This window comes from Camarhynchus parvulus, chromosome 11, assembly GCF_901933205.1.
Source record: "Camarhynchus parvulus chromosome 11, STF_HiC, whole genome shotgun sequence".
Classification (NCBI taxonomy): Eukaryota; Metazoa; Chordata; class Aves; order Passeriformes; family Thraupidae; genus Camarhynchus; species Camarhynchus parvulus.
The window spans coordinates 7,924,960-7,949,487 of NC_044581.1; the positions used below are offsets into that span (position 1 = coordinate 7,924,960).

General features: G+C 45.3%; 1 protein-coding gene across 2 annotated transcripts in view; it reads right to left on the minus strand.

Annotated features, from left to right (window-relative positions):
• Positions 1 to 24,528, minus strand: part of WDR59 (WD repeat domain 59) — a 47,940-nt gene that overhangs the window by 12,590 nt on the left and 10,822 nt on the right. Inside the window, exons 6-18 of one of the 2 annotated variants that reach the window (XM_030955794.1) lie at positions 23,033 to 23,070; positions 21,037 to 21,125; positions 20,458 to 20,574; positions 19,402 to 19,479; positions 18,516 to 18,672; positions 16,765 to 16,844; positions 14,488 to 14,620; positions 12,298 to 12,422; positions 11,305 to 11,469; positions 10,422 to 10,517; positions 8,842 to 8,998; positions 7,498 to 7,567; positions 7,075 to 7,228 (exon numbers count right to left, since the gene is read on the minus strand). In XM_030955794.1, the coding sequence (XP_030811654.1) occupies positions 7,075 to 7,228; positions 7,498 to 7,567; positions 8,842 to 8,998; positions 10,422 to 10,517; positions 11,305 to 11,469; positions 12,298 to 12,422; positions 14,488 to 14,620; positions 16,765 to 16,844; positions 18,516 to 18,672; positions 19,402 to 19,479; positions 20,458 to 20,574; positions 21,037 to 21,125; positions 23,033 to 23,070 (1,459 nt within the window). Of the gene's footprint in view, positions 1 to 7,074; positions 7,229 to 7,497; positions 7,568 to 8,841; positions 8,999 to 10,421; positions 10,518 to 11,304; positions 11,470 to 12,297; positions 12,423 to 14,487; positions 14,621 to 16,764; positions 16,845 to 18,515; positions 18,673 to 19,401; positions 19,480 to 20,457; positions 20,575 to 21,036; positions 21,126 to 23,032; positions 23,071 to 24,528 lie in introns of those variants that run through there. The other variant, XR_004061066.1, reaches the window with a different exon arrangement.

Below are 24,528 nucleotides of genomic sequence, written 5' to 3' on the forward strand. Positions count from 1 at the left end.
GGCATTTCAAGACTACAAACATGGACAACACATATCATTTTCCACAGGCAATTGGGTCTTTTTTTTTTTTTGGAGAAGAATGACAACAAATGAAGATGAGAATGAAAAAGAGCTTTCATGAATGGTTTCCGCTGCTTGCTTTTAGCATATCACCATACAAATGGAAACACTAAATGTACCAGAACCCCCTGAGAACCTGGACTCAAACCAAAATTGTCCTGTTTTCTTCCTTTTAACTCTGCTTATTTACTGGCAAAAAAGGAAACCCTAATTCTTTACTGGTGCAGCTCCAGGAATGGAATTAGTAAACAGCCACAGGCCCTGCCTGTACTACACTTCCATGCCCACCACTTCCAGCCCCTAAAGCTGTGACAGAAAAACATCATAAAGCTACATGTAGAGTCACCATTAAAAAAGCCTGGGCTTTTTGCAATTCTGGTTTACCTCAGCTACAGCAACTAAGAGTTAGAAAAAACCCACAATCAGAAGTATGGGAACCATCACAGATGGGGTAAAGTTCATCACCATTGACAGCAGAAGTTCTACTTTGAATCCAATAATTGCTGGTGTTAATTACAGGAGTAACTCTCCACCAGGTGGTATTTGAGCACATTTAACAGAGATTACCAGAGACAAAGCTTTAGGTTGGGTTTATCTGGCCAAGGTCCACCTCCCTCCTGTTCCACCTCTTCTCCCAGGAGAAGCTCCCACTATGGTGTAATCAAAAGGCGTCACCAAGGCTCAGGGGGATTAGGGTAGAGCAGAAAACACATCTCTTCCTAGGGGCTGGAGCACAGGTCAGGATAGGGAGCAGGGAACATAACAACTGGAGCTGAAGCAGGAATCCACATGCACCAAGCTAGCTGCTGGCAGCTGAAGGACAAAGGCACAGGTCTTCTGCACTGCCCACGACATTTCTAGCTCTTTCTGAAGCCTGGAATCCATGCCAAGGAGAACTGCACCTACCCAGCTGCTCCTCAGTTTCACGAGAGGAAGATACCAAAGAAAATAGCTACAGTGATAAGTAAATTAAGACTCATCAGTTCCTCAGAGCACGAGAAGGAAAGAAACCAGAGCATTTATGGCAATCATGGGTTGGAGGTGACAGCAGGGAACAGCACTGGATAATGACTAAAAAAGCCAGCCTGCACCTGCACTACTATACCCAAGGCTGTAATTTGCTGCAATCTGAGGTGATAACGATGGCAGTAAATGGGTTACATGTAGAAACAGATAGCCCAAGAATAAGCCACCAACTGCTTTGTAGCAACCACCATCATCACTGCATACTCAGCAGCAGGAGTTGCAAAATGCTGCCCGCTTGGAAAGGATGCTGAACACTCGGGTGTGTGTGCCTTTGGATCCTGCTGAGGCAGGCAGGGCTTTAAGTAGGATCCTGAAATGTAAAATGCCTGTTTCACATCAGCATATGCAGAATTTCAGGGTTTGTGGTATAAACTGGTGTTAGTAGGGCAAAGGTAAAGGTTGTGAACAGAAAAGAACAGACTCAATGCCAAGAGATTAAGCTGCAATAAGACATGTATAAAATAACTAAACCTGCTCAAGTCAGGTTCAAGCTGCTTCTCATATTTATTTTTTTTAAATAAAATGCAAAAATTGCTTCCTCCCTGTAGAATGCTATGCTTCTTTATTCTGAACAACTGCCTACAGATTAACTCCCCCGTGTGGCTCATGCAGCACTGCCTGGATTTTCTCTTCAAAATAATCAGCATTTACTATTTCCAGCATCTCCCACAGTATCAGGCACCTGCCATAAAGGTGCTAAAAAAATCCAAGGCCCTTTTGAATCAAGTGCCCCACAGCAGGAATATTTCTTTATGGCTTCCATCAATCAATAGTTGGCACCTGCCCTGAAGGATGGGTACTTCAGAGGAGGAGGCTAGAAAGAGGAATTATTGCTTCTTGTAAACTTGCTAAACTCTTGCTTCCCCAAACACCTTGAGCAATGCTAAGCTCTTCTTCCAGAAGGAAGGCATGTTATTTGCACTAATAACCTAGGCCTCTCCTTGTGTAAGCCTCTGTCTTCACCTTAGGCACTGCTGCCCCCTTCAGAGAGTCAGTTTAGCCTCTTTCAAAGGTTATCCACAAATACAATCAATCCTTCAAGGCTTGGACTAACCCCTCTATCCCTTTTAAATATGCATTATTGAAAATTATAACTTAATCACATCACTACTTGCTCTTCCTTCCAGGACAGTGGTAAGGGAATTAAACCATAGCCTTTGTGCTCTGTAATTCACCACACAAGATGGCAAGTTCATTGCTTGATTTTCTTTCTTTCAGTCTGCTCCTGATGCAAGATAGAACTTCATTTCTTGCCTCTGCTGCTCACAAGGCTCTTTGCAAAAAGCCTTGATGGAGTCAAGTAAATTACTTCTGGTTTCTTTCACCTATTATTTGCTAGTACAGTCTTAGAACTCTTGCAATTAGGAAAACTTGATCCTATTATACCAAGTTAAATCAGGTGTTACAGGACTGTATTTTATTCCCTGCTGTCTTATGAAGAGATAGCATGAAGGACAGCAGCTTGAAAAAACAGTTGTTCATGCAGACATTAAGACAAACAGACTTAAGAGATCATCTTTAAATTGAAATGGAGGATTTTCTGAGCTTTGTCTATGCTTGGAAGATGAGTGATGAAATAGTAATTGCCCACATGTACAGCACAGCTTGAGCAATCCTGTTATCATCACGAAGATGATATCATGAATGATGCTGGAGCCTGAGGGACACGTGGACCTGACAATCAGAAAACAACTGTCAAAGCAAACTTGGCAGGGCAGGTGCCAGGAGGAGGGAGTACCTGCCAGGGTGGCTGAAATGCAACCACTCTGAATGAATGCAGTGGTGCAACTCCAAGGGCTGGGAGAAGATCACAAGTTAAGAAGAAATTGTATTTTTTGATCCAGGAAATAAGACTGTGTGACAAATTGCACTGAGAAGTGGCAGTTCATATTAATGAGATGACAGATTGTTGTTAGAAACTCAACCAGTTTGCTTCTTCCACAGCTCTAAAGTAATCTTCCCTCCCTCTCCAGCAAAGCTTTGTCTTTTCAGAAATTAGGTGCTCTAATGTCAGTCTCATCAGTTGGCTGATGATACATAATTATCACTCAGCTCCTCTACAGTGCACTCTGTATCTCAGGTTGATCTTTTCTTACACTTCAAATCACCCCTTGGCATCCTTTCCTGACCACAAGGCCAGGTGAAACAGGCATCCTGTAGGTCAGTAACTGCACCTTGCAAACTACTCTCTGCTCCTGCCCACTTACACGTTCATCTGCTCTTGTGAAGCCCTAGCCCTGCGTGGAGTGCGAGTCCCCCAGCTCTGTGCAGGTTACTCAAAGGCAGGCAGGTGGCATTTTATTCTTGGGCCCTTGGGCAGAAGACAGGGTCATATCAAGGACAGAATTAGCACAGCACACAGTACCGGGAAGTCGTTAATTGCTTGTATGGACCAACGGCGCCGGGCAGAGCGAGGAGACATCTGTACGCGAAAACATTATACCCAGGAGGAGGGAAGAGAGACACCAAGAAAGTTAAAGACAGAGGTAAATAAACTGAAATGAAAAGTGCCCTGAACCAGCAGAGTAAAAGATACTGTTCCCAATGGCTCTGGTACACAGCAAACATTGCAAACCACTTTCACCCTCACACAATTTTACACAGCATTACCAATGGCTCTGGCAGAGCAAGGGCTGCTGTGTCTGTGCCCAACACCAGCCTCTATGGAAGACTTTGGCAAACACAAATCTGAATAAAGTCTTCCACATGGAGCTGTATTACTGCAAGAAGCACTGAACTGCTTCATGCGACCTTGGTCATACCATGAATTGAGCAGAGGACAACACCCAAGTGCCCCACATGCCTAAACTCCAAAGTTTTACTCCTCTTGCTGAAGAGGAAGGCAGCTAAGTGTAAACTGCATCATTTTCAGCACAGCTGTCCAGTGCCATGGCACAGATATCTGCAGGAAGCTAAACAGACACTCCTGCTTACTCAGATTCCCTTTAACATCCAGCATCCTCCAGAACTTCATTCATTGGAACCTGCTGTAACTGTTCAGTTTCATTTCAAACAATAAAACCCATATGTCAGGATATTAGAAGGGATGTAGAGACACTGCTACTTGGCAGGGCCATGTGGATATTGTCATAATGGGTTGAGAAACTCATCCAGATTGAGTGAGCAATCAAATTCACTGACTATGCCAAATAGCTCCAAAGGAGGCTTTCATTAGGAACTTGAAGATATTGCAATAGGTACTCACACAGTATTACAACAACAGCAAATGGAATCTTTCAAAGCACATTAGGGTACACTCACTTGAAAAAAAGTTTTGTGTACAGATCTCTAGGAGTCAACACAATAAAAGGGGATATTTGGGTCAGGTACAATGTATTTTGCATTGTTTTCAGTTGATGATAGACAGTCAGGACCATCAACCATGCCTTCAGCCTCTACATCCCCTTGCATCTCACTGCTGGGAGAGCCCTACAGCCAGGAAGCCAAGGCTGGCTGCAGGGCCCCGTGGAAAAAGAGAGGAGAAGGCTGCAGCTAAGTGCTATAGGTTCCTCCAGCAGGCCTCACAGAGAAGGAGAAAAGGGTTAGTTGAAGGAAATTCAGTACAGCGGAAAAGCAGCAAAACTAAGCTCAGTCCCTCCACCAGTTCCTTGATGGGAAGCACAAGGACACCCCTGTCACCATGCCCAGGTACAGCAAGGCTGAGCAGCCCCCAGGTCCCCACTGGCACGACCCTCAAACTGCAGGGGCAAAAAGAACTCCATGGCACCTTCTTCAAGAGACACTCAGGTTCAAAACACTGACAGCAATGCCATGGTACAGATAAAGCTCCTCCTTTCTGCTGACTACTGCTCTTCAGTGGGTTTTTTTCGAGGAGTGAAAAAGAGGGAGGAAGAAATGAGGAGTGTGCATGTGTGAATAAGAAGTGAGAAAGATATATATATAGATGTGTGTGTATGCACATATATGTATATATATACGTATTTAAATGAGCACAGAAAGGCTCAGTGCCAGATTTAGCTTCATTTTGGCTTACTAAGGAGCTCTCTGCTGGAATCAGCAGCTCCCCTGCCTTTATGGGAACATGACATCTTCCCTGTCTAGCAATGGGCAAATTCCATTTGTTTGCTAACGGTAGTGGATGCCAGTGGTTGCTACACTGGATTTAAATACTTGGTTATGGCTGATAAATTCAGTTTTGGGGATGAGGTCTGATATCACAATTTGATGCACAGAATTTCAACATTTATTTAATGTGAACATAAAATCCAAGCTTCAGAGCAAGGAGTTAACTAAACTCAGAGTCTGGGCTTTTTAAAACTGTCCCAATGAAATAACAAAAATACGTAGCATTGATCTAACAGAGGCCATGACATCAACTCCTGAAGAATCAGAAAAACATTTCCTGAAGGGAGATACAGGCTTTTTGGGGATTTTTTTAATACTATTTCATCTGCAAGAACATTTGAACCAGCTCCCTGCTAGGGTTCTTACATTTATTCCGGCATGCGAGGAGATAGCTCGGCAGGGGAAGGGGAACACAGGAATTTCCCTTGGCTTTCAGCAGACATGGCTGCACACATGCTTTGTTCTCTTCAATTCTTTTACCCTGTGACAAAAATCTTGTTGCCATCAATACAAGGGCTGAGGAGACAGGTCACATGAAATTGCACCAAGCTGGTTCCACATGTTATTTTTAGCCTTGTCTGTCATCTTAGAGAGGCTGTGTGCTGGGGACAAACCTGCTGCAGAGGACAGAGGTGGCTCTTTAAATAAACTCTCCTACAAAGACTAGGACAGGCTATAAGTCTATTCTGTAATTCCAGGCAGCACCATTTTCTCTTTTCATTAAAAAAAAAGCTTGTGTGGGGGGAAAAAAACAGGATGAGGATTCAGTCTTCTGGGGTCTGTATGGAAGCAGAACTTGCACTGGGGACAGGGGCTCTCCCCATAGCTGGGAGCTGTAATGACATCATGTAAGCAGGACACAGTCCCAGAGACAGGGTTGGCTGTCACACCCAGCACCACCAGAAAAATAAGACTTGTCTGGGTGCCCAGGAAGGATGGGTGTTCAAGGCTTTGACTTCCTCTGCTCCTGGGACACAAGTTCCCAAACCCTTCTGCCAGCAGAGTGCAGACAGGTTTTGGCTTTCCCTGGGTTACCTGGAAGCTCTTCACTGCTGCAACAGATTCATGTCCTCTGCAGGGACAGTGAACAAACTACTCAATGCCCCAAATTCTGAGGCTCCCAGTGGAAGCTTACTGCATTTTTGCAAGCCACTTCACCCCCTGCTGAAGCACAGTTTGCTTCTAACAATCTACTTGGCCTACTGCTCCCACAGCATCTGCTCCAGGCACACCAGGCCCTCACAGCTGCTTTACAACTACCCTGCAGCCACCCTACAATTACAACAGGTCTTCCTCACCTACCATGTTCCAGAAGGAAACAATCCCACTCTTCTCCAAAGCCTTGTAAACAGGAACAACAAAAAAACTTGCACCTAAACCAGAATTATGTGGATTCAAATAATCATTTAGAAATTGGTTTTGTTTTTTAAAAAAAAGGGGGCACATATCCCTGAAAGAGAGACCTGAAATAGAAATAACCAACCACATCCCATAGTCCAGGAGAGGTTGGCAGTAAGCTGCAGAGAGTCACAACCCTTTGCAGTTATATATGTACCAGGGAGTACCCAGAACAGCAAGAGCTGCCTACATGTACCTATCTGAAGACTACAGTTTCTTAAAGGATGAGATTTTAACCCTACATAAGGCAAAGGGAGACAGCATAATTCACTGAAGGGAACTGTGATGGTCAGCACAGACAAACAACAAAATAAGCAGGCCAAATTCTAGAGAGGATTGGTAAAGAAGTTACTAATAGGAGATAAATCCATTTGACAGAGCTGCCTGTAAAAAGATGTCTTTTTGAGAGGAATATAAAGCTTCTGTTACTAGCAATGCTAAATGAAAGGAAAACAGATCATGAAGGCTGAAGTGTTGGGAGCAGTGTTTTGGTGTGGTACTTACCCTTTCTTTGTAGTAGAAGGAGCTGATGGAGACCTGCTCCTTCTCACTGCGTGTTGGGCTCCCACTGTACAAGCGCAGGTTGCCCGGAGTCTCCGTGCGGATCTTCATTGGAGTAATGAGGCCACTGTGGTAGGCTGATAAAGCTGACAGAGACCTGGAAGAAAGGGAATACACTTCCAGGGCCTTTTCCCACCAAAACATCCTGCAGCTCACACTGACATCTCCACCAACCCAAGCTGCCAGCAATGGTGCCACTGTCTGGGAAGAAGTCTCTGCTGAGGTGCAGTGGTGTAAGGGCCCAGGCGCTCTGCATGGAGGCCACAGCTAACACTGGAGGGAACAGGCTCCAATGCAGGACCTGGTATTTTCCTGCCTTCCTGCCCATGACAGCAGCAGATCTCAAACTCCACACAGGGCACTCACCTGGGTGTGGGCTCCATCGGGGACACGGCGCGGTGCATGGTCATGGGTCTCGTGAAATACACCAGGTACCCTGAAGGGACAGGACATGGCATAAAGATCATGCAACAAGGAGGAGATTACTCAGGGGTGGTTCAACTTAAATGACCAGATTTCCCTGTGAATCAGAGGCAAGGGGCTTGGCTCTTATTCACTACCCTTACTAATTATAAACTAAAAGCAGACATTCTCTCAACCCAAATCAACTCCCTGCACACCCACTACAAAGCATGGAGGTTTTGAGATGTTTCTCTCAAAAGCACAATTTCAAGTGGCTTATAGCTGTTAGAGAAAAGACAGGAAAAGAAAATGAGCAAATGTATGCTCATGTTTAACTCTCCACCAGAACTTGCCAAGCACTGTTACTCCAGAGGTAAGTGAGGTGATGTTTGGCAATGCAGAGAAACCACTGCAGCTTGTACAACTCTCTTCTTCAACAGGAGAGCCCCAGACATCTGAAGCCAACTCCAAAACATTCTCTCACAAGCCTTATTCCATTTGTTAGCCTCTCAAGTGTCTTCAGCCACCTACTCTTGTAAGCATTTCAGGATTTAGCAGGCTTTACTGGGCCTATTCAATGCAATGTTATTCTGTTTTACTTTTACTTGGGAATTCAGGGAGGCCTGTATGGAAAGCAGCTTTCAAAATGTGCTCACATTGGGATACAGTCAGGTTCAGAGAAGGCATGTGTACATCTGAAACAGCTCAGTGAAACTTAACAGCTCTTACTCAGATTTTAACCTGGTTTTTAATGAATTTTACACTCTATGTGCTCTCCTGGAAACCTGGATGTGATTTGTACCTCATCTCTCATCTAGGGGAAGTTTCTTAATGACCTTGGGAAAGCTATTTTGGACAAGTAAAAGAGAGTAGAATGAGAAAAGAGTGGTTAGTAATATGAATGTGGTTTCAGCAAGGGGTAGATTCAACCCCAAATCACAGGAGTTTTGTGAAGACAGAGTGCCAGAATACACCCAGTAATGTGATGCTGGTAGCAGAAAAGTAGGCAAGGAAAACAGCTATTCCCAGTGTTCTATAAAAAGATCTGTCAATGCTTCTGGCATGCCATAAGCCAAAGGTTATCTCTGCTTTTCCAAATCCTAAAGCCCCACATGCAACCTCAACTGCAAACAGTTGCTAACTAGTTTCACCTCTAAATTTACCACAGTATCACTACTTTAACACCATTCCTTACTCCTTGCATGGCAATGACCAAACCTCATCTTCTTCAGAGGCAAATGCTCCCCAAGACATCTAAAAGGACCATTCCTTGGGTACCTGTTTTAATGGATCAGTGACAGGGCTGACCTGCACCACAGAACCTGGCTCCAGAGGTCCGTGGAAATGGGATGTTCGAGTCCTGGTAGGAGCCATAGGCATTGGAGACCCGGGCGAACGTGGGCAAGGGGGGCGTCACGGAGTTGGACAGAGCGTAGGGATTGCTGGATGTGCTGTCCTCTTGGTTCTGAAACAGAAGGTACCCAAGGTCACACTCCTGCTGCCACAGGAAAGAAATCCAGCCAGAGATCAGACATGGCAGTGCCAAGCAGCCTCACAGGAGCTGCTCATCCTTTGAGCCAGAGCAGACCAAGCTCAGAGCACAGCTGCTGCTTCAGCTGTGGAAGCACTTGCAGGCACATTTGCCTTTGAGGAAAAAGCTTCTCTGGCTGCTTGTCCAGAGACTTCTCTCCCACCATAACCATGCTGAAACGCAGAGCTTAACTTGGGGAGGAACAGGAGGAAACTATACAGAAAATCTGACCTTCAGACTTTGGATATGACTCTCAAGACAGCTAGTTGAGCTGAACATGATACCTCAATGAGGCACAAAATCTCCTTGAGTGGGAATGCCACACAACCGAGACGTGTCAAACACAGGTTGGGAGTCTTCAAGTGAGGAAGGCAGGTGGTGTGAATAACTGGGGTCCTCAGGACTATCCACAGGAATTTTGGCAGAAATCTGCATTTATTTGGATAAATAATACTACTACTTCAGTCTAAAGGAATTCTTTGAAAGCAGTGGTGCCTCGAGTCATCAGATTTCCATACAGCAGAGAAAGTTCCCACTCTTACAATATTACTGCTGCAACCAAGCAGAATAAGCCTTCACATGTAAAAAAAAAAAAACCCACCCCAGCCACCCCAGTCCTTTATTTGTGATGAATAAACAAAACCTCTCAGAACAGAAACCTGAGGAGACTCTCCAATCTTTTCCTGAATGCTAAAAACACCCACTCCAGTACACTTCACCCACACAAAGACCTAATACCTGACACTGGGATGCTGAGTAGGTATCACAGATCTCACAGCTAAGAGCAGAGTGTGACTTGGATTTATCTGCAATATCATCCCTACAAAACCTCAGCAGAAGGCTGCAGAAAAAAACAGATTTTCACAGTTTGGGTTTTTTTTTTCAGGGAAGAAAACAAAAACCCTAGAATAGGACTAGAAGGACCTTTGACTTTGAACTGAGGAGGTGAAGACATCTGTCACTGCCTCTCAGACAAGAATGAATCCATCAACAACCTGAGGCCGCTTACCTTCTCTCACAGATGATAACCTTGCCCTGGCAGTCAGTGAAATATATTCTGAGTTGGGAAGCTCCCATGCACCACTAAGATTCTCCAATCTCCAATCACTCCTGGTAACCTGGATATCAGAGTTCCCCAAAGCAAACCTTCAGGGCCTCATTTGTGGAAAACAAAACACATCTAATCATCCACCCAGCTCTCTTCAACATTAACCAGAGTGCTCACACAAATGTAATGGCCAGTCACAGGGGTCTACTTGCACATCTAACGAGGCCAGACTCTCACTGCAGAGTCAGAAGTGTGGGACATGGGAAAAGACAACAAACTAGGGCACAGAGCCCACGCAGCTCTCCCTACCACGACAGACTCCAGCCAGGAGACCAGCTGACGCAGGCAAGGCTCCAGGCAGCTCTGGTTCCGCTTCACTTTCTGCAAGGAAGTGTCTTTCAGTATCTGGAATACAAATAAGACACAACTTTATTCACAGTTACCTCCACACTTTGCCCACATCCTTTTTGTCTGCAGAGCAGCTTAGATGCCAGGAACAGGTCACAGACATCCCCTAATGTCCACTGGAGCCACTGGTGTGCTGTCTGCTCTGAGGAATGGCTGTGTGCTTTGATCAGAGCACTGAGGTTCACCTAGCAGCACACTGAGACAGGACTTAGGCTTCAATATTACTGCAGCCCATATGTTTCATACTAGTTTGTGGCAAACTGGATCAGTTTTTTTTAGGAAGAAACCCAAAGTGATCCATCAATGTGTTGCTGGGGAAAGGATTTCATTAGCAATAGTATTTGCTACACCAGATATCAAACACCTGGTCTGAATTAGCAGGGCCTGTGTAAAAAAACACCCTCATTTTTAAAGCAGCTTGTGTAGTAGAGCAGTAAGCAACATCCTAGCTCAAAAATAGTATCACTCTGCAGGTGGATGCTTAGCTGCTCATTTTGTCTATTATTGGGTTTAGGGCAACTGCATGAGGAGAAGGATGTTAGCGATCCTCAGGCAATACACATGACATTGGAACATAGCAGCAATGAAGAAGCAGTGGAAAAAGGCAAACACTGGGCTGCTGCACCAACAAAAACCTCATCCTATGGGCTTCACAATTTACCAGTTCAACATGACCTGTGGTATGTCTTCAGCAAAGTCTGATGTTTAGGTATATCTCGAAAATCCAGACGTCAAGTATCCATCATTTGTACATTTATAAAGACACTCTCTACTCCTTACACACCTTCAGCAGCTTTGCCTTCATGGAAGCTGTGATGGAGGTTGGGTTGATGAACTGGAAGGATGGTGCAGCATTATTGGGATACTGGACAGGGAACATCACCAGCATCCTGACTCTGTGGTTGCCGCAGTGCACTGACACCGTACAGCTGCGACTCACTGCATCCATCTGTGAGGAAAAGCAATTGGTCTCTAGTTAGATCTCCCAGGACTTTTACACTTACAGTGGCATAAATTCACGCTGAGGGGCTGATTCCTCTGCACATAAGACGATGTCATGCCGTTCTCAAGGGCAGGGAACACAGTGACAGCAAAAAGCCCCAGGCAGATGGGGACAGGCTCAGCTCACACCAGCAGACTGACATTCCAGCATCCAGACACTGTAGCCAGCCCAGGTAGCACAAGAAAGGGGGTCTGCTCCCACCAGCCACGGCACCCCAGCCCACTTCACTTGGCCATGGAGAGGTCCTGGCCCAGTGCAGCAGGAACAGGCAGTAGAAAACTACATCTGGATCACACCATGAGCTGTGAAACCACAGGGATGGGGAAAGGAGACAGGCAGCTGCCTCGAGCCTCCCAGCCCAGTCCAGGGCTGTGCCTCCAGTCAGCTTCCATGCACAGGGGAGAGTCTGGAGTGTAAGGAAGGGGGCAAATCTGAGGGACAGAGCTCAGCAGATGGGATTCAGAACCTGTTGAAATGAGATGAACTGCACTAAACAAGTCACCTTCCAGTCTGCAGTCCAGGCAGAGAAGAAAACACCATCCAGCCTTCTCAAGATCAGCCAGTGCACTTACTGTGCTGAAACATTTCTCTCACACCACTGTCTGGGATTATCCTCTTTCTTACTACCCCTGGCCAAGGGGATCTCGACAGCCCAGAATAAAACTTGTTTACAGACAGCAGTCACTGCAGCAAAGAAGGTTCCCCTCTAAAGGCTCCAACAAGCCAGCCTGCCCACATCCCCTCCTAACAAGCCAGCAAAAGGAAACTCTGTACCTCCACATTGACATTTCGGATCTGCACATTGATCAGTGAAAACTCCTGCTGCAGTGTTTGAGGCAGCCCCAGTTGGTCTGTTTTCTTTCCCACTAGGGGATCGTTCAGGAAATCTTCTTTTAAGGCTGACAGGAAAGATGGAAAACAAGTTGAGACAAGCTATAACAGGCAGAGTATCTCACATGATGTCAGGAGGCAGCCAAGACAGCAGGTACTCTGTTCTTCTGACAAATGGAGGTATGAGCTTTACCTGGAAAAGACCTGTGAGCTGGACAGTTTCAGCTGTTGTTTGGAGGCAAGTTTCTGACCCTTCTTTTCAAAAAACCAAAGCTGTCTGTACACAGAGTTCCCAGGAAAGTTACAGAACCTGCCTGTACTTTCTACAGTCCTAAGTGGTCCTTCTCTTCTCATGTGAGACCCTTTTTCCTCCCTACACACTGCTGCCAGAGTAACGACTGGCTGAACTGGAGCGTCTCAGTTCAGCAGGAAAGAACTGCAGCCCTAGCAGTCTCCAGGAGGAGCTCTGGTCTTTGGGACTAAAACCCCACCATTCCTGACTTTCAGGGAAAACTTCCAAAGCATAACAATGCTTTGGGAGAGAGCAGGGAGTATTTCTGGTCCTAATAGAAGCTTAATTCATTTGCAGCAGCCATTTGCATTTAATGTTGCAAAGCACTCTAGTGCTTTAACAGCCTTTAAAGACTCATCAAAATACTGTGCCTAACTCTCCAGTTCCAGCACTTTTTAGGAGGACAATAACCCCTGAAGGCCAGAACACATTTAAACAGCCAGGCAAGCGCTGCAGGATACAAGGAATTACAGTTAAGGTAACAAACTACACTGAGTTTCAGAAGAATTGGTCTCTGCCTGTGGTTGTGCCTTGCTTCTTGCTGTGTAGCTCCATAAGGGCATTTTGCTGTAGCACCACTTCTTAAGAAAGCCAAATATATTTTATTATGATGGTTGCAAGGACAGAAGGGAAGTCCTGATTTTTCAGCTGTCATTCTCACACTTGCAATATCACATTGCACAGACTATTCCCAGCAAAAACAAACAAATGAAAAGAAATGTAAGAAGTTGACCTTTTACAGGCATTCACCTCAGAGTTACTGACTTTGGTGCAGGGACAAATATCTGGTATTACCACTACCCAATGGGCTGCTGGATTTGGATAGGTAGGATGCTTAGCCAATCATTCTTGTTTGCAATTCTATTACAGCGCTTAGATATATTCCAGAAAAGGGAGCTGAAAAGGAGATTAAAGGAAAATCAGTGGCTCTCAGGGAAGATAATTATTTCTAGGTCAAGACACCACATAGCTTACTGAAAAGCCATCTCTGAGGTTCCCAGTATGGGCAGTACCCTCCCTTTGTCTTCTCCTCCCATTCCCTTCCAATTAGTTTTTAATCCTCCAAAGCCCCACGTTTGTACAGATTCCTAAAGCTCCTCCATAAGCAGCAGCAAGAGCTGTGCAGCAAAGGCACAGCTGGGGCTCTCTCGTTCACCTGCAGAGTGCTGATCTCTTCAAAAGATCCCCCAAAGTGCTTTACTAATGTAACATGGAGGCTTTGTGTGCTGCTGAAATGCAGCCACCCCCAGGGTGAAACATCAACAGTCCACAATAGCTTTTTGGCTAGAAAGAACTGAAATTCCTACCTAGGGATTTGTTTGTGTGTTAATCCTGCAGTCGTGTTATTTGCAGCAAAATCTGCCCTGCTACAGAAAAGCCCCATTCATTCCCTTTGGCCATGAGGAAAACCATAACAGTCTGAACCAAAGAAGAAACCACATGGAAACCAGACCCACACAGTAACCACATGGGATGTTTGGATGTGCATCATCAGGGACAGGGGAAGAGTTAACTCTCACTTGTGGAAAAAAGAGAGATCAGGCAGCCTTACCTTTGGCAACAAGCCATAACTGCAACCTAAAGAGCATGCAATTAAATTAAAATCATGACAAGGAAGAGTGTAATTTTACAGCTAGAATCATTGTGTTAAAAGAGAAAAAACTTGGGAGGACCATCCTGAGGAACCCCTAGTGTTTTTCCTCCTCCCTGATGAGGAATCCATTAACCTTTGAAACAGCAGCAAGTTGTGCTTTGCCTAAGTTTTCTTATGCTAAGATGTATCTTCTTCCCACCCCAAAGATGCTGGTGTTTGAGGTTCTAGAAGCCATCACTTCTCTCACCTTCCTCATCCCCATGTCCAGAGTTGTGCTGGGGCTCCGTGTCCTGGGAGTGAAGGGTCTTGTCTGGCTCTGGCAGATGAGAAATCCCATCAATGAGGTCCTCAACTCCATCCAGGATATCATTAGCACAGAGCTGAAAAGAACAAACACACCCACATGCTGCACAACAGAATCCAAGTTGTGGGAAGAGCCCCACTAAACAACTCCCTTCTCCAGACAGATGGATTTGCAAGGTGGGTCTATCCACGCAGCAGTCATGACTAAGACTGCATTGTTCCTGTGACAAAGACAGGTCATCTTCCACTTTCCAGCACCCTCAACTCTGTCACCTCAACAGCCTGGCCAAATCTCCTGCCCATTTAAAAAGCTACTTAATTGACAGGGCCAGTCTAAGAAATAGAGGTTTACCTTTAGTCAAAACTAAAAGTGATATTACTTCAATTCCTTGAATTAATTTGTTAAAACATGTTCAATTTTTTAGATCAAATTTAATAGTAGCACACTTTATGCATTTGATATTTACACTCTAGAGAAGGATCTAGAGACCCAGGTACATACATGGGGTCCTGTTGTTCTAGGTCCTCTTTCAAAATGGGACTATAAAACTCTGGATTTGAAGTTCAGCACAAGAAAACTGGGAAGATGAAGGGAAGAGAAAGGATAACAGTGTGATGTAGCAAATTACAGCATTGGTCACCAGCAACATGCCATCATGTGCCTAGTTTGATCCAGACAAAGACAAGGACAGAAGAGTGGGAGCCAGTAGAGGAAAAATAAAGGCTCTGACATGAATGAACAATTGATTTAAAGACAGGAAAAAAATCAAATGTTCACAAATATATCAGGTAGGAGAAAAGGGTCATTTTTCACAGAGAAAGTTTGTTACAGACCTGCAGGACTCCTGCAGGATCTGTGCTGGGACACATGCTTCTCAACATATTCATTAAAAACCTGGAATAGGAGGTGAATAGCGACATGACCAGGTTTGCTGATGCCACCAAGTTTTTCAGGGCAGTAACAAGTGTGGCTGATGGCAAACAATCACAGAAGGATCTTACAAGAGCAACTGTATCAAAATGAAAGACAAACTTTGGCTCAGATAAATATAAAGCAAGATACATCGGGAAAAATTTCAAGCTGAAGGTTCAAGCTGATGGAACAAGATGTAGAAGCAAGACTAAGCTGATGATTTCATGGAATTATGCCAAACAATTTACAAACCAAACTGAGTACTGAGAATTCTTTGGAAAGAACAAAGCTCAGATCCCCATCCCCAAAGGTATATACTAGAACTGAAAAAGGGTGGTGAAAGGCAAAAGGACAATCAAAGTTCTAGTACAAAGGATAAATTAAATCAAGAACTTTTGACTTGAAAAAGGAGGCAGCTGAGAAGGATATGATGGAGGCCTACAGAATCATCAGTAACACAGAGAATATTGCTCATTTCATCTTCAATTGAATGAAATTAGGTGGCAAAATAAACAAATGAGATGGTTTTCCACATAACATGCAGAAAAGCCATGAAAGTTCTTGTTGTTTTATGTTTAAGGTGACAAAAATTTACACAGGTCCAAGAAAAAAAGAACAAGTCTATGGAAGTGACATTGATCAAGCTCTATCAAATATAAAGATGCCAGACTCAATGAGCCTCTAAGTTGCAAACAGCAGGAGGCTGACAGGGCATTTGAGAGAAACATCACTCCATGCCTGCCTCCTTCTTATCCCCTCCCAAGACATCAGCTGAAGATGTGACAGAGCCATGTGGCCTACTGTGGCCATATGAACCTATGGTATGAGCCAGCACAGCTGTTCTAGTAATTGCATCAGAATCTGTAACTGCTGCAGATCCACTCACACCATCCACCCCAGGCTGAGAGGCAATGGACACAAGGGGAGGTAGAGGAGGGCACAACCCCTACATTTACCTGGCACCCAAACCACCAAGAAATACAGTCTTGTGGCATTTTAGAGGCAAGGCAGGCAGTAACTGCCCTCCATCTTTTCCAAACAAACTTCTGCACTTCATGTCAGAAAGCAAAACAGCTTTGCACAGCCACCAAAACTTTTGAGACACAGGCTCAAAAGAGAAGACCCATCACAGGTCTCCTTGGGGATGTTTTTGGGCTGGAGCTGAAGAGGAAAGTGAAGCAGCAGCAGCTGGCTTCTGTGCCTGCAGCTCTACGATACCAGAGGAGTGACTGGGAGTGCAAGGAAGGGGAGGTGAATCCAGCCTTGTAAGAGAAGTGCCTACGGTTCAAGAAGCAGAGCTCCACATACCCTCTGTAACTGAGAGTCAATCCGCCACATGCGCAGGGTCTGATCGCGGGACCACGTAACCAGCTGGTAATCTTTAGAGCCTAAAGAGGACAGAAACAATCAGAGACCCCACCAGAAAACAGAGACTATCTCAGCCTTGGGTCAGTGTAAACAGATTCAAACAAGCCAGCAGGCACATCCAATGGATAAGGCACTAAAGTGAAAGGCACAGCAAGTCCTTTTCGGCTCAAATTCACCCAGGTACATCAGCCTTTGTGCCTCCTCACACCACAGTCACCACACCTCTAAACAGGATGTGATTTGCAAGCCAAAAGCACCAAATATAATGAATGCAACACAACCAGAACCCAGAACGATGTTTATTTAAATAGAAGAAATAGTACAGTAAAAATGTTTCTCAACTATAACTGTAAAGTGAAAATATCTTTTAGTTCATCAAATCTGTTTCAAGAGGTAGATGTTTTAAAACATTTCTAAGCAATGGGAAGGTGGTTCTGCCCTTCCTCCTCTTGCTTCTGAAAGAGTTGGATGATGCCAAGTTCAGGTTGTAAGGAAACAGATCTAACCACATACTATCTATCAACAGGCAGAGGTACACAGACCTATTTATGTCCATGTTTAGGTCTTGTGATACAGTTTTAAGTTTCCCTTGTCAAACAGCTGCTATGCTTAAGAATTTGCTGCTGCACAGCTGCTTCCTACACCCCTCTGCTGAGGCACAGGGGCTGTCTAAATACAGCACAACGACTCTCTGGAAGGAAATTTGTGCTATCTTGGTTGTTTCCACACTGAAGCAGACTTGGAATGTTTGTGTGATTGATTTATGTTGCTTGAGACAAGCAAGAAGTCCAACTCTGGGTATGTATCTATTAAAGCAGCTAAGACAACCAACTGTAGCAAAAGCTTGCTTCAATGTTCATCCACAAACTATCTTAGCCTGTGCCTCCAGATCCTAACACAGCTCTCCATTGCTTTCCTCTTTCTGAAATAGCAAAATCAAGTTATGGAGAAGGAGGTGACTTAACTGAATGGCCCCAGCAGCTGGTGAGAAAGGGCTGGACCAGCACTTTCACACAGCACTGCAAAGCTGTAGCACAAGTGACACCAAAGCCAGACATGCACATTCTGTCAGTGGCAGCTGAGGTGCTGGAAACAAAGCTATGCTCTGTGTGGTTATGCAACCTCTGGTATGGAATCTCCTATTCTTAGCTGCTTACACTAGAAAATTTACTCAGGACTGAACTCTAACAGCAGACTCTCTACGCCACGTAATTCTTCCCTTGCCTTGCAGCAGACAACTAAGGTGTGCTTGCTGGGTCTGTGGTCTGGGATATGCTGGAGCCTGCTGACCCAGGCCATGATATGAGGGGTTAACTGGTTAGCCTGAGGAGGGAAAGGGTGCCTGCACTCATGCACCTATCTAATAATTTGCACAATTTATTCAGAAATATTCATTTAAAAAGAGACTCCCAGGAGAGTAGAAGCAATGAAAGTCACCACTGACCCACTCAGCATTTGGTAGATTTGCTTTGGTAGCAAGGAAACAAGGCAGTGCTTCTGTAAGCACTGTCATAAAACCAGTACAGAACAGCTGTAGTTTGAGGGAGGCAGTGAAGGGCAGGAAGGTGGGCAAGAGCTACTTCAAGGAAAGGCAAGAGTCAAAAAGCAACAGCATTGCAATCAGGAGCCACACCCCTGGTTAGCTGACAGCCACAGTGTAGAGAAGAGAGCACATTCAACCCTGAACTCACCTTCTTTCTGCTTCCTCCACTGGAACTCCAGCACCACATCATCATGTCCTACGAAAGTGTGGACAGGCGTGTTCAGGTCAAAGACATTCCAGAGGAGGAGACTGTTCTCCCGACGGAGCTGGGGAACCATCACTGTCACCAGTCCATTGCTGAAAGGCTTAGGGAGAAACACCCTTCCAGTTAGCCCATGCTGCTATTATCATACTCTTATTTTTCCCTATTCCCACCAACACAAATGCAGAGGTTTTAAATGAGCTCAGCACAAAACAGAACCAGGCCAAAACCTGGGAAGGTACAAGGCAATTGCTGTGCAAAACCACTGTGTTTCAAGGGGTAAGCTGTAGTACACTGAGATATTCAACACAGCTCACTTAAGATGAGTAACTTCTTTCTTCTGCTTCCTCACTTTTCATCTGTGAGGCTGGAGGGATTTCACCACTGACTTTTCACTGGGAATCCTTACTGCAATCTGCCTGGAGCTGCAAGAACTGCTACCTGGGCACTGAGCCCCAGCAGCTCCTCAGGGTCACAATGCTCAGAGGAACATGGGAAACCAGTCCTACACCCCTCGCTGCTTGGACAGGGAAAGGGGATCAAGATTCAAGGCACAGCACCGGCTTCAGGCCACACTCAGATCTCTGGGGATTATGACTGATATTAAGAGCCTTAGCTTCACTTGGGTGGGTGTTCACCCAGTCCTTCTCCTGAATGCCCCCACTCTGGATGCTGCTTTTCTATGCCTTATAGGCACCAAGGAGTTTTAAAATCCACTTGATAATGTCCACAAGCAGAACTGGTGAGAAACCCTATGGCAGTTGTTTATTTAATGTCTCTTTCTGCATTCTCCTCAGAGCACAAGTGGAACTGGTGGGAGTTTCTCACTGACCGTGTATCTCGCCTTCCAGACGGGAACCTGGCAGGGAAGGATATTGAGGTATTTCCGAGGCTGACGGTAATCCCAGAACTTGAAAAAAAAACAAAACAAAACAAAACAACAAACCAAGTGAAAGGCAAGCAAAGGCAGGAGTCAGCTGGCTATACTTTCAGGCTGTAGTTTTCCATGTGGCTTGCAGATAGAACAGACCAAACAGCATGCCAGGGTGCCCACAGCATCATTAGTAATCCCATTCATTAACAGCAGAGACGGCCCCAAAGGACAAATACCAAGCTATCAGCATCTGGCAGCATCCCTTAGAAAATGAGTGACTTGGGGTCATATTCACAGTGATCATAGCTTGAGCAATTAGAGCAGGGAGACAGGCAGCCTGCTTGGGCTTTCAGAGCTACAAGGTACCCTGCAGGCTGCCAGCCAATGTGTCAGTCCAGGCTGGAGGCAAGCCCACCCTGCTGTTACTGCTAATTTTCTAATGAAGAATCTAACCTTTTGCTTTGCTAGACTACACATCAATTGCATTTGCCTCAGAGCTTAGCTCAACGTGAATGAACTCCATTTGGCTGACAAACAAAGCACACTATTTCCCCCCAAGTAAGAGGCCCTGCACAGCAGTGCTTCCAGGCAGTCTCTTATTGATAATCCTGTTCAACATGAGTTTGGAAACTCCAGGGGCTGAAGTATGTCTCCCCTCAAGTTACTATAATCAGCTTGAGGCTGGCAACATGCATATCTGGAAAAAGGCTCTTCTGGCATGTGTGGTCTGTTCCTTTCTGGCAAGCAAGAGGCAGGGACAGTTGTTTTCAGCTTCAACACTGCCCTAATCTCCACAGATATGTGGCAAATGTATGTTCACCCATTCTTCAATGACCTCTCTGCCTGTTCTCAAAGTGCAGTCCTGGCTCAACGCACCAGGTGGCCAGAAACCAAACAATAAAGATCCAGATCTTGCCAATGGCAAAGCACTTCCCCAAACTTCAGCAGCAGCAGAAGGGGATCTGCTCCACTATCCTTCCTACTCCCCAGCAGGAATTCAAAAACAACACTTACCCTGACAGAGTTGTCCTGGCTGGAAGTGGCCAGTGTATACTCATTGTCAGGATGCCAGTCCAGACCGTGGATTTTGGAGAGATGAGCTGCCAAATACTCCACTGCAGTGCTGGGTTTCTGCAAGGAGAGACACTGTCCTTCTCAGCATAGGACACCTGAAAACTGGTCTAGTTCTTTGGCATAAAAAGAGACTTTAACCAGGGCAAGACAGTTAGAACAACCATCCCTGCTGGGGAACGGCAAATAGCTCAGCATAAGTAGCTGAAGAAAAAATCCTGTGAAGGTATGGCAAATTCCAGTCACCAAGTGCAGCTCTAACCATACATTATACTCAGTTCAACAGTTAAGTACTGTGAGATCAAAAGGAAAATGGTAAATGGGTACAGTCTCTGAGGAAGAAGGTTACCTACATACTCTCTTCAGGCTCTTGGACTTCCAATTCTCTCTTGTTTAAACTGATCCACAAGAGAGCTCTGGGATAAAGCAGTACATTTCCCCAGTATTTATCTATCACCAGAGGAATATCTGTATTGGGTAGGTGAGAAAATGTACAGACTGTTCAAAAATTCCTCAGCTTACCCTTTTGTCCCATATTCGGACATCTCCATCGTGGCTTGTTGCTAAACAGTTGGCATTTTTCTTGTTCCATTTCACCTGGGAAGCTCCAGCTGCAGCACAAACAGAGCAAGCCAAAACATGCAATTAAATAGAAAAGAGCACATTGCCTGGGCCTAAAGCTGCTCTTAGCCCAGGAAAGGCAGTTCAGAGGAAGGATATCCCAGAAGACTAGCATGAAGGATGGCATGAAAATTATTAACTCCTGGTTCCTCAGTGTATCATTTGTATCCTCAGGACAGCAAAGTGTTCCAGTTGCATGCCTAGAGATCTTTATCACATCTTCTAGCCAGGAACTGTACCTGATTAGAATATTCATGTCCATTAGCTCACATGGAAGAACTTCCTCCAGACCAGAAATGTAGGTTCATCACCTCCTTCCCAAATCCCCTCTCTTTTTATTCAAGTTATTTCTAGGTGCTTAGGGTCTGTTTCATCTCCTCACCACCCCCCATACTATCAGCTGCTACACAGGCAACTACTGCTATTGATCTATGATTAAAATACAGGTGTAGGAGAAGGCTGCAGTGCAGGTGACCTTGGGTGGACTCACTGGGTGGACTACAAGGTCCATCTGTCAATATATACCACAGAAGTCAAAGAACCAATGACAGTATAAAGAAACTGGATGATGGTCTAGATATGACTTATATGTGGTATCATGAGGAACTCAGTCAAATCAGATGATGGGTGGTTATTTCTAATAGAAACAAAGCACAGCTTCAATTAATGTGGATTGTTCAGGTATTGTAAGCATAATGCATCTGTTCATCCTTATTCTGCCATATTTTCAAACCTTTTGAGCTATCAGAAAGGTGAGATCCATGAGAAAGCTAAACAGATCTCAGCCTGCTGCTATTCCCCACCTCCACTACCCACCTCCTGCTGCATGGTGAGCAGATTCATCCTGACAACCTGGCAAAAAGCTATTCTGGGGGATAAAAAGCTGCAAATAGACTGCCAGTTGATTGATTTGATCCACTCACTGAAGGGTACACAAATGTCTGGACCAGCATTAAACAGCAGCAGGCACAGGAGGAAGGAAGGAAGTAAGGAAGCTTTCTGGGGAGCAGGCTGCTGGGCTGGCTCAGCCGTGAAACCTCAGCCCAGACACCAGAAACGACCACTGCTTCTCTCTGACTCAGTAAGGCTTTTTGCATTTCTGTGACAGAAAGGTTTGCTGGCTGGGAGGGGAATGGGAGCTGCTGCAGATGCATAGCCTAAGGAGATGCAAGCAGCAGAGCATGAGAGTCACACATTGTAAAGATTGCTCCAGTACTGGGGACAGTAACTCAGGGAAAGGACGCTTTGCCCATCATCTGTGCCCAGTCCCAGCTCCAGCCAGCGAGGACAGACACACAGCAGGTGCCAGCTGGTGGTATTGCAGGGGCTGGACACACACCTTGCCAGCAGCCAGGACAAGAGCCTTTCCAGAGAAAGCACAGCCCAAAGACAGCACCTTGTGTGCTCCCTCCATGTTGCAGGTGCTGCAGGGAAGTGGATGCAGCCAACTGCTGTATCCAACCCTCAGTGAATGACGGACAGGCGGGCACAGAGAGCTGCTTGGGGTATGGTTTAGTTCCTCATCTGATTCAATCAAACATGAAAGGATGTGAGGAAATTACAGACAGGCAACCCAGGACAAGTAGTGCAGCAAGGTGGTTAAGCAGGCAGGAAGCTCCATGTGGCCATTCACCAATGCTGGGGCAGCAAATCCAAGTACCATAACTGCTCTCCATGCCTGGGAACCTCAAGGGGCTCCACATCTCTTCTGAATTCTGCTTCTCTTAAAGAAGTGAACTGGAGCCTCTCAGGCTGCTCCTACACAGGACAATCACACATGGTGGCACTCCTGCACTTTGCCACACCTGGCCTTGGAGCATGAAGGGAGGGAAGAATAACAGCAGGGGCATGCAACAATAACGTTGTTTAATGCCTACATCACACACATCAGACTTACCAACTGCAGAGAGTGAGACCGTGGGCTTCCTGGTGTCTCTGAAATACAATGTGGCCACTGTAAGTACACACAGCATAGTCCAGCCTTCCCAGAGAGATCCCTGCTATTCCAGCACTAAGGTAATTGCTGCCCTGGGACCTCATGTACCTTCTGCTTACCAAAATACACCAGCATTAAATGGAATAAAGGTGATCAGCTGGAGGACAACAATCATCCTGGAAGTGTTCAAGGCTGGGCTGGATGGGTCTTGGAGCAACCTGGTCTACTGGAAGGTATACCTGCACTTGGCAGAGGGAGGGAAGTAATTTTTTAAGGTCCATTCCAATCCAAATCATTCTATGATCCTGTCTTGCCAGCACACGCAGCAGGAAGTTCAGGACAGAGGACAGAACTGGACTGGACTAGAGGGAGAAGAAACACAAAGTGTGGCATATTGCAACTGGGTAGGCAAGGAAACAGGGCTCATGAATTGTTGCTGTGGGAAGCAACAAAACAGCCTTTCCAAGGAGGATTAAAGGAACAAACAGAGCTGTGGAAGCACTCAACAAAAGCCACTGATGTGTTCATGGAGCCTTTGCAGATTCTGAATCAAAGCAGATGGAGTAGTTGCTACAGAGCAAAAACTTCATGTCTAGCATATAATAACAAAATTAGTAGAAAATCAGCCCAGCTGTGTGCAGACAAAATTCGGTCTGTCTACAAACCAAATTTTGCAGCAGCAGAAACCAGTGTGGCACCATGACAACTCCAAGCAGCCAGGGCATAGATCAAGGCAATAATTTACTTCCTGGCTTTGCTCCTCAGGATTTCACCTGCTCTTTCATGAAAAGTGACAGTGAAAATAAGGAATATTATCTTCAGCTTTATCTGTTTGCTGAAAAGCAGAACATTTTCTGGAATGGACTGCACCTCTCCCTCTAAGAATTTCTGCCAAATCAAAAAATTATTTTTTATGAAAAGTTAAGTGGGGAATTTCCAGCTGCCCTTACGGCAGGGCTACCTCCTTAGGGTGTCATTTGAGACAGTCACTTCAGCAGGATGGTAATTTGCTGGAGGCCAGCAGCACCAGCACCTCAATGTCACAGCAAACTCAGAGCCTTTCCTAGCACAAGTGGGATGTAGAGGCTTTCAGAGACTGCCTAAGGAAGCAGCTCTGGGCAAGTGATACAGGCAGACACAAAACAATGGAAGGGCACAATAGAGTTAAAGAGGAGGTTTGATAACAACCTTCAGACATCTCTATTTTTTCTTCTTGGCATTAAGATAGTATCACAGGAAAACAACCAGCAGTTATTGTATCTCTATGTCTTTTAATTACACATTAATAATATATTGTCATTCTCAAGCACCATTTAAGCAAGGAGCTAAGTGCTTGTTCATAGGAACTAAGCAAGCCTCCGGGTAGCCTGGTGCAGCAGGGTTATATAATTATCTTCCTATTATAACTGAGCAAGGGAGGCAGAGAGGAACAATGTGATTTGCTGGGGGTCATAAAG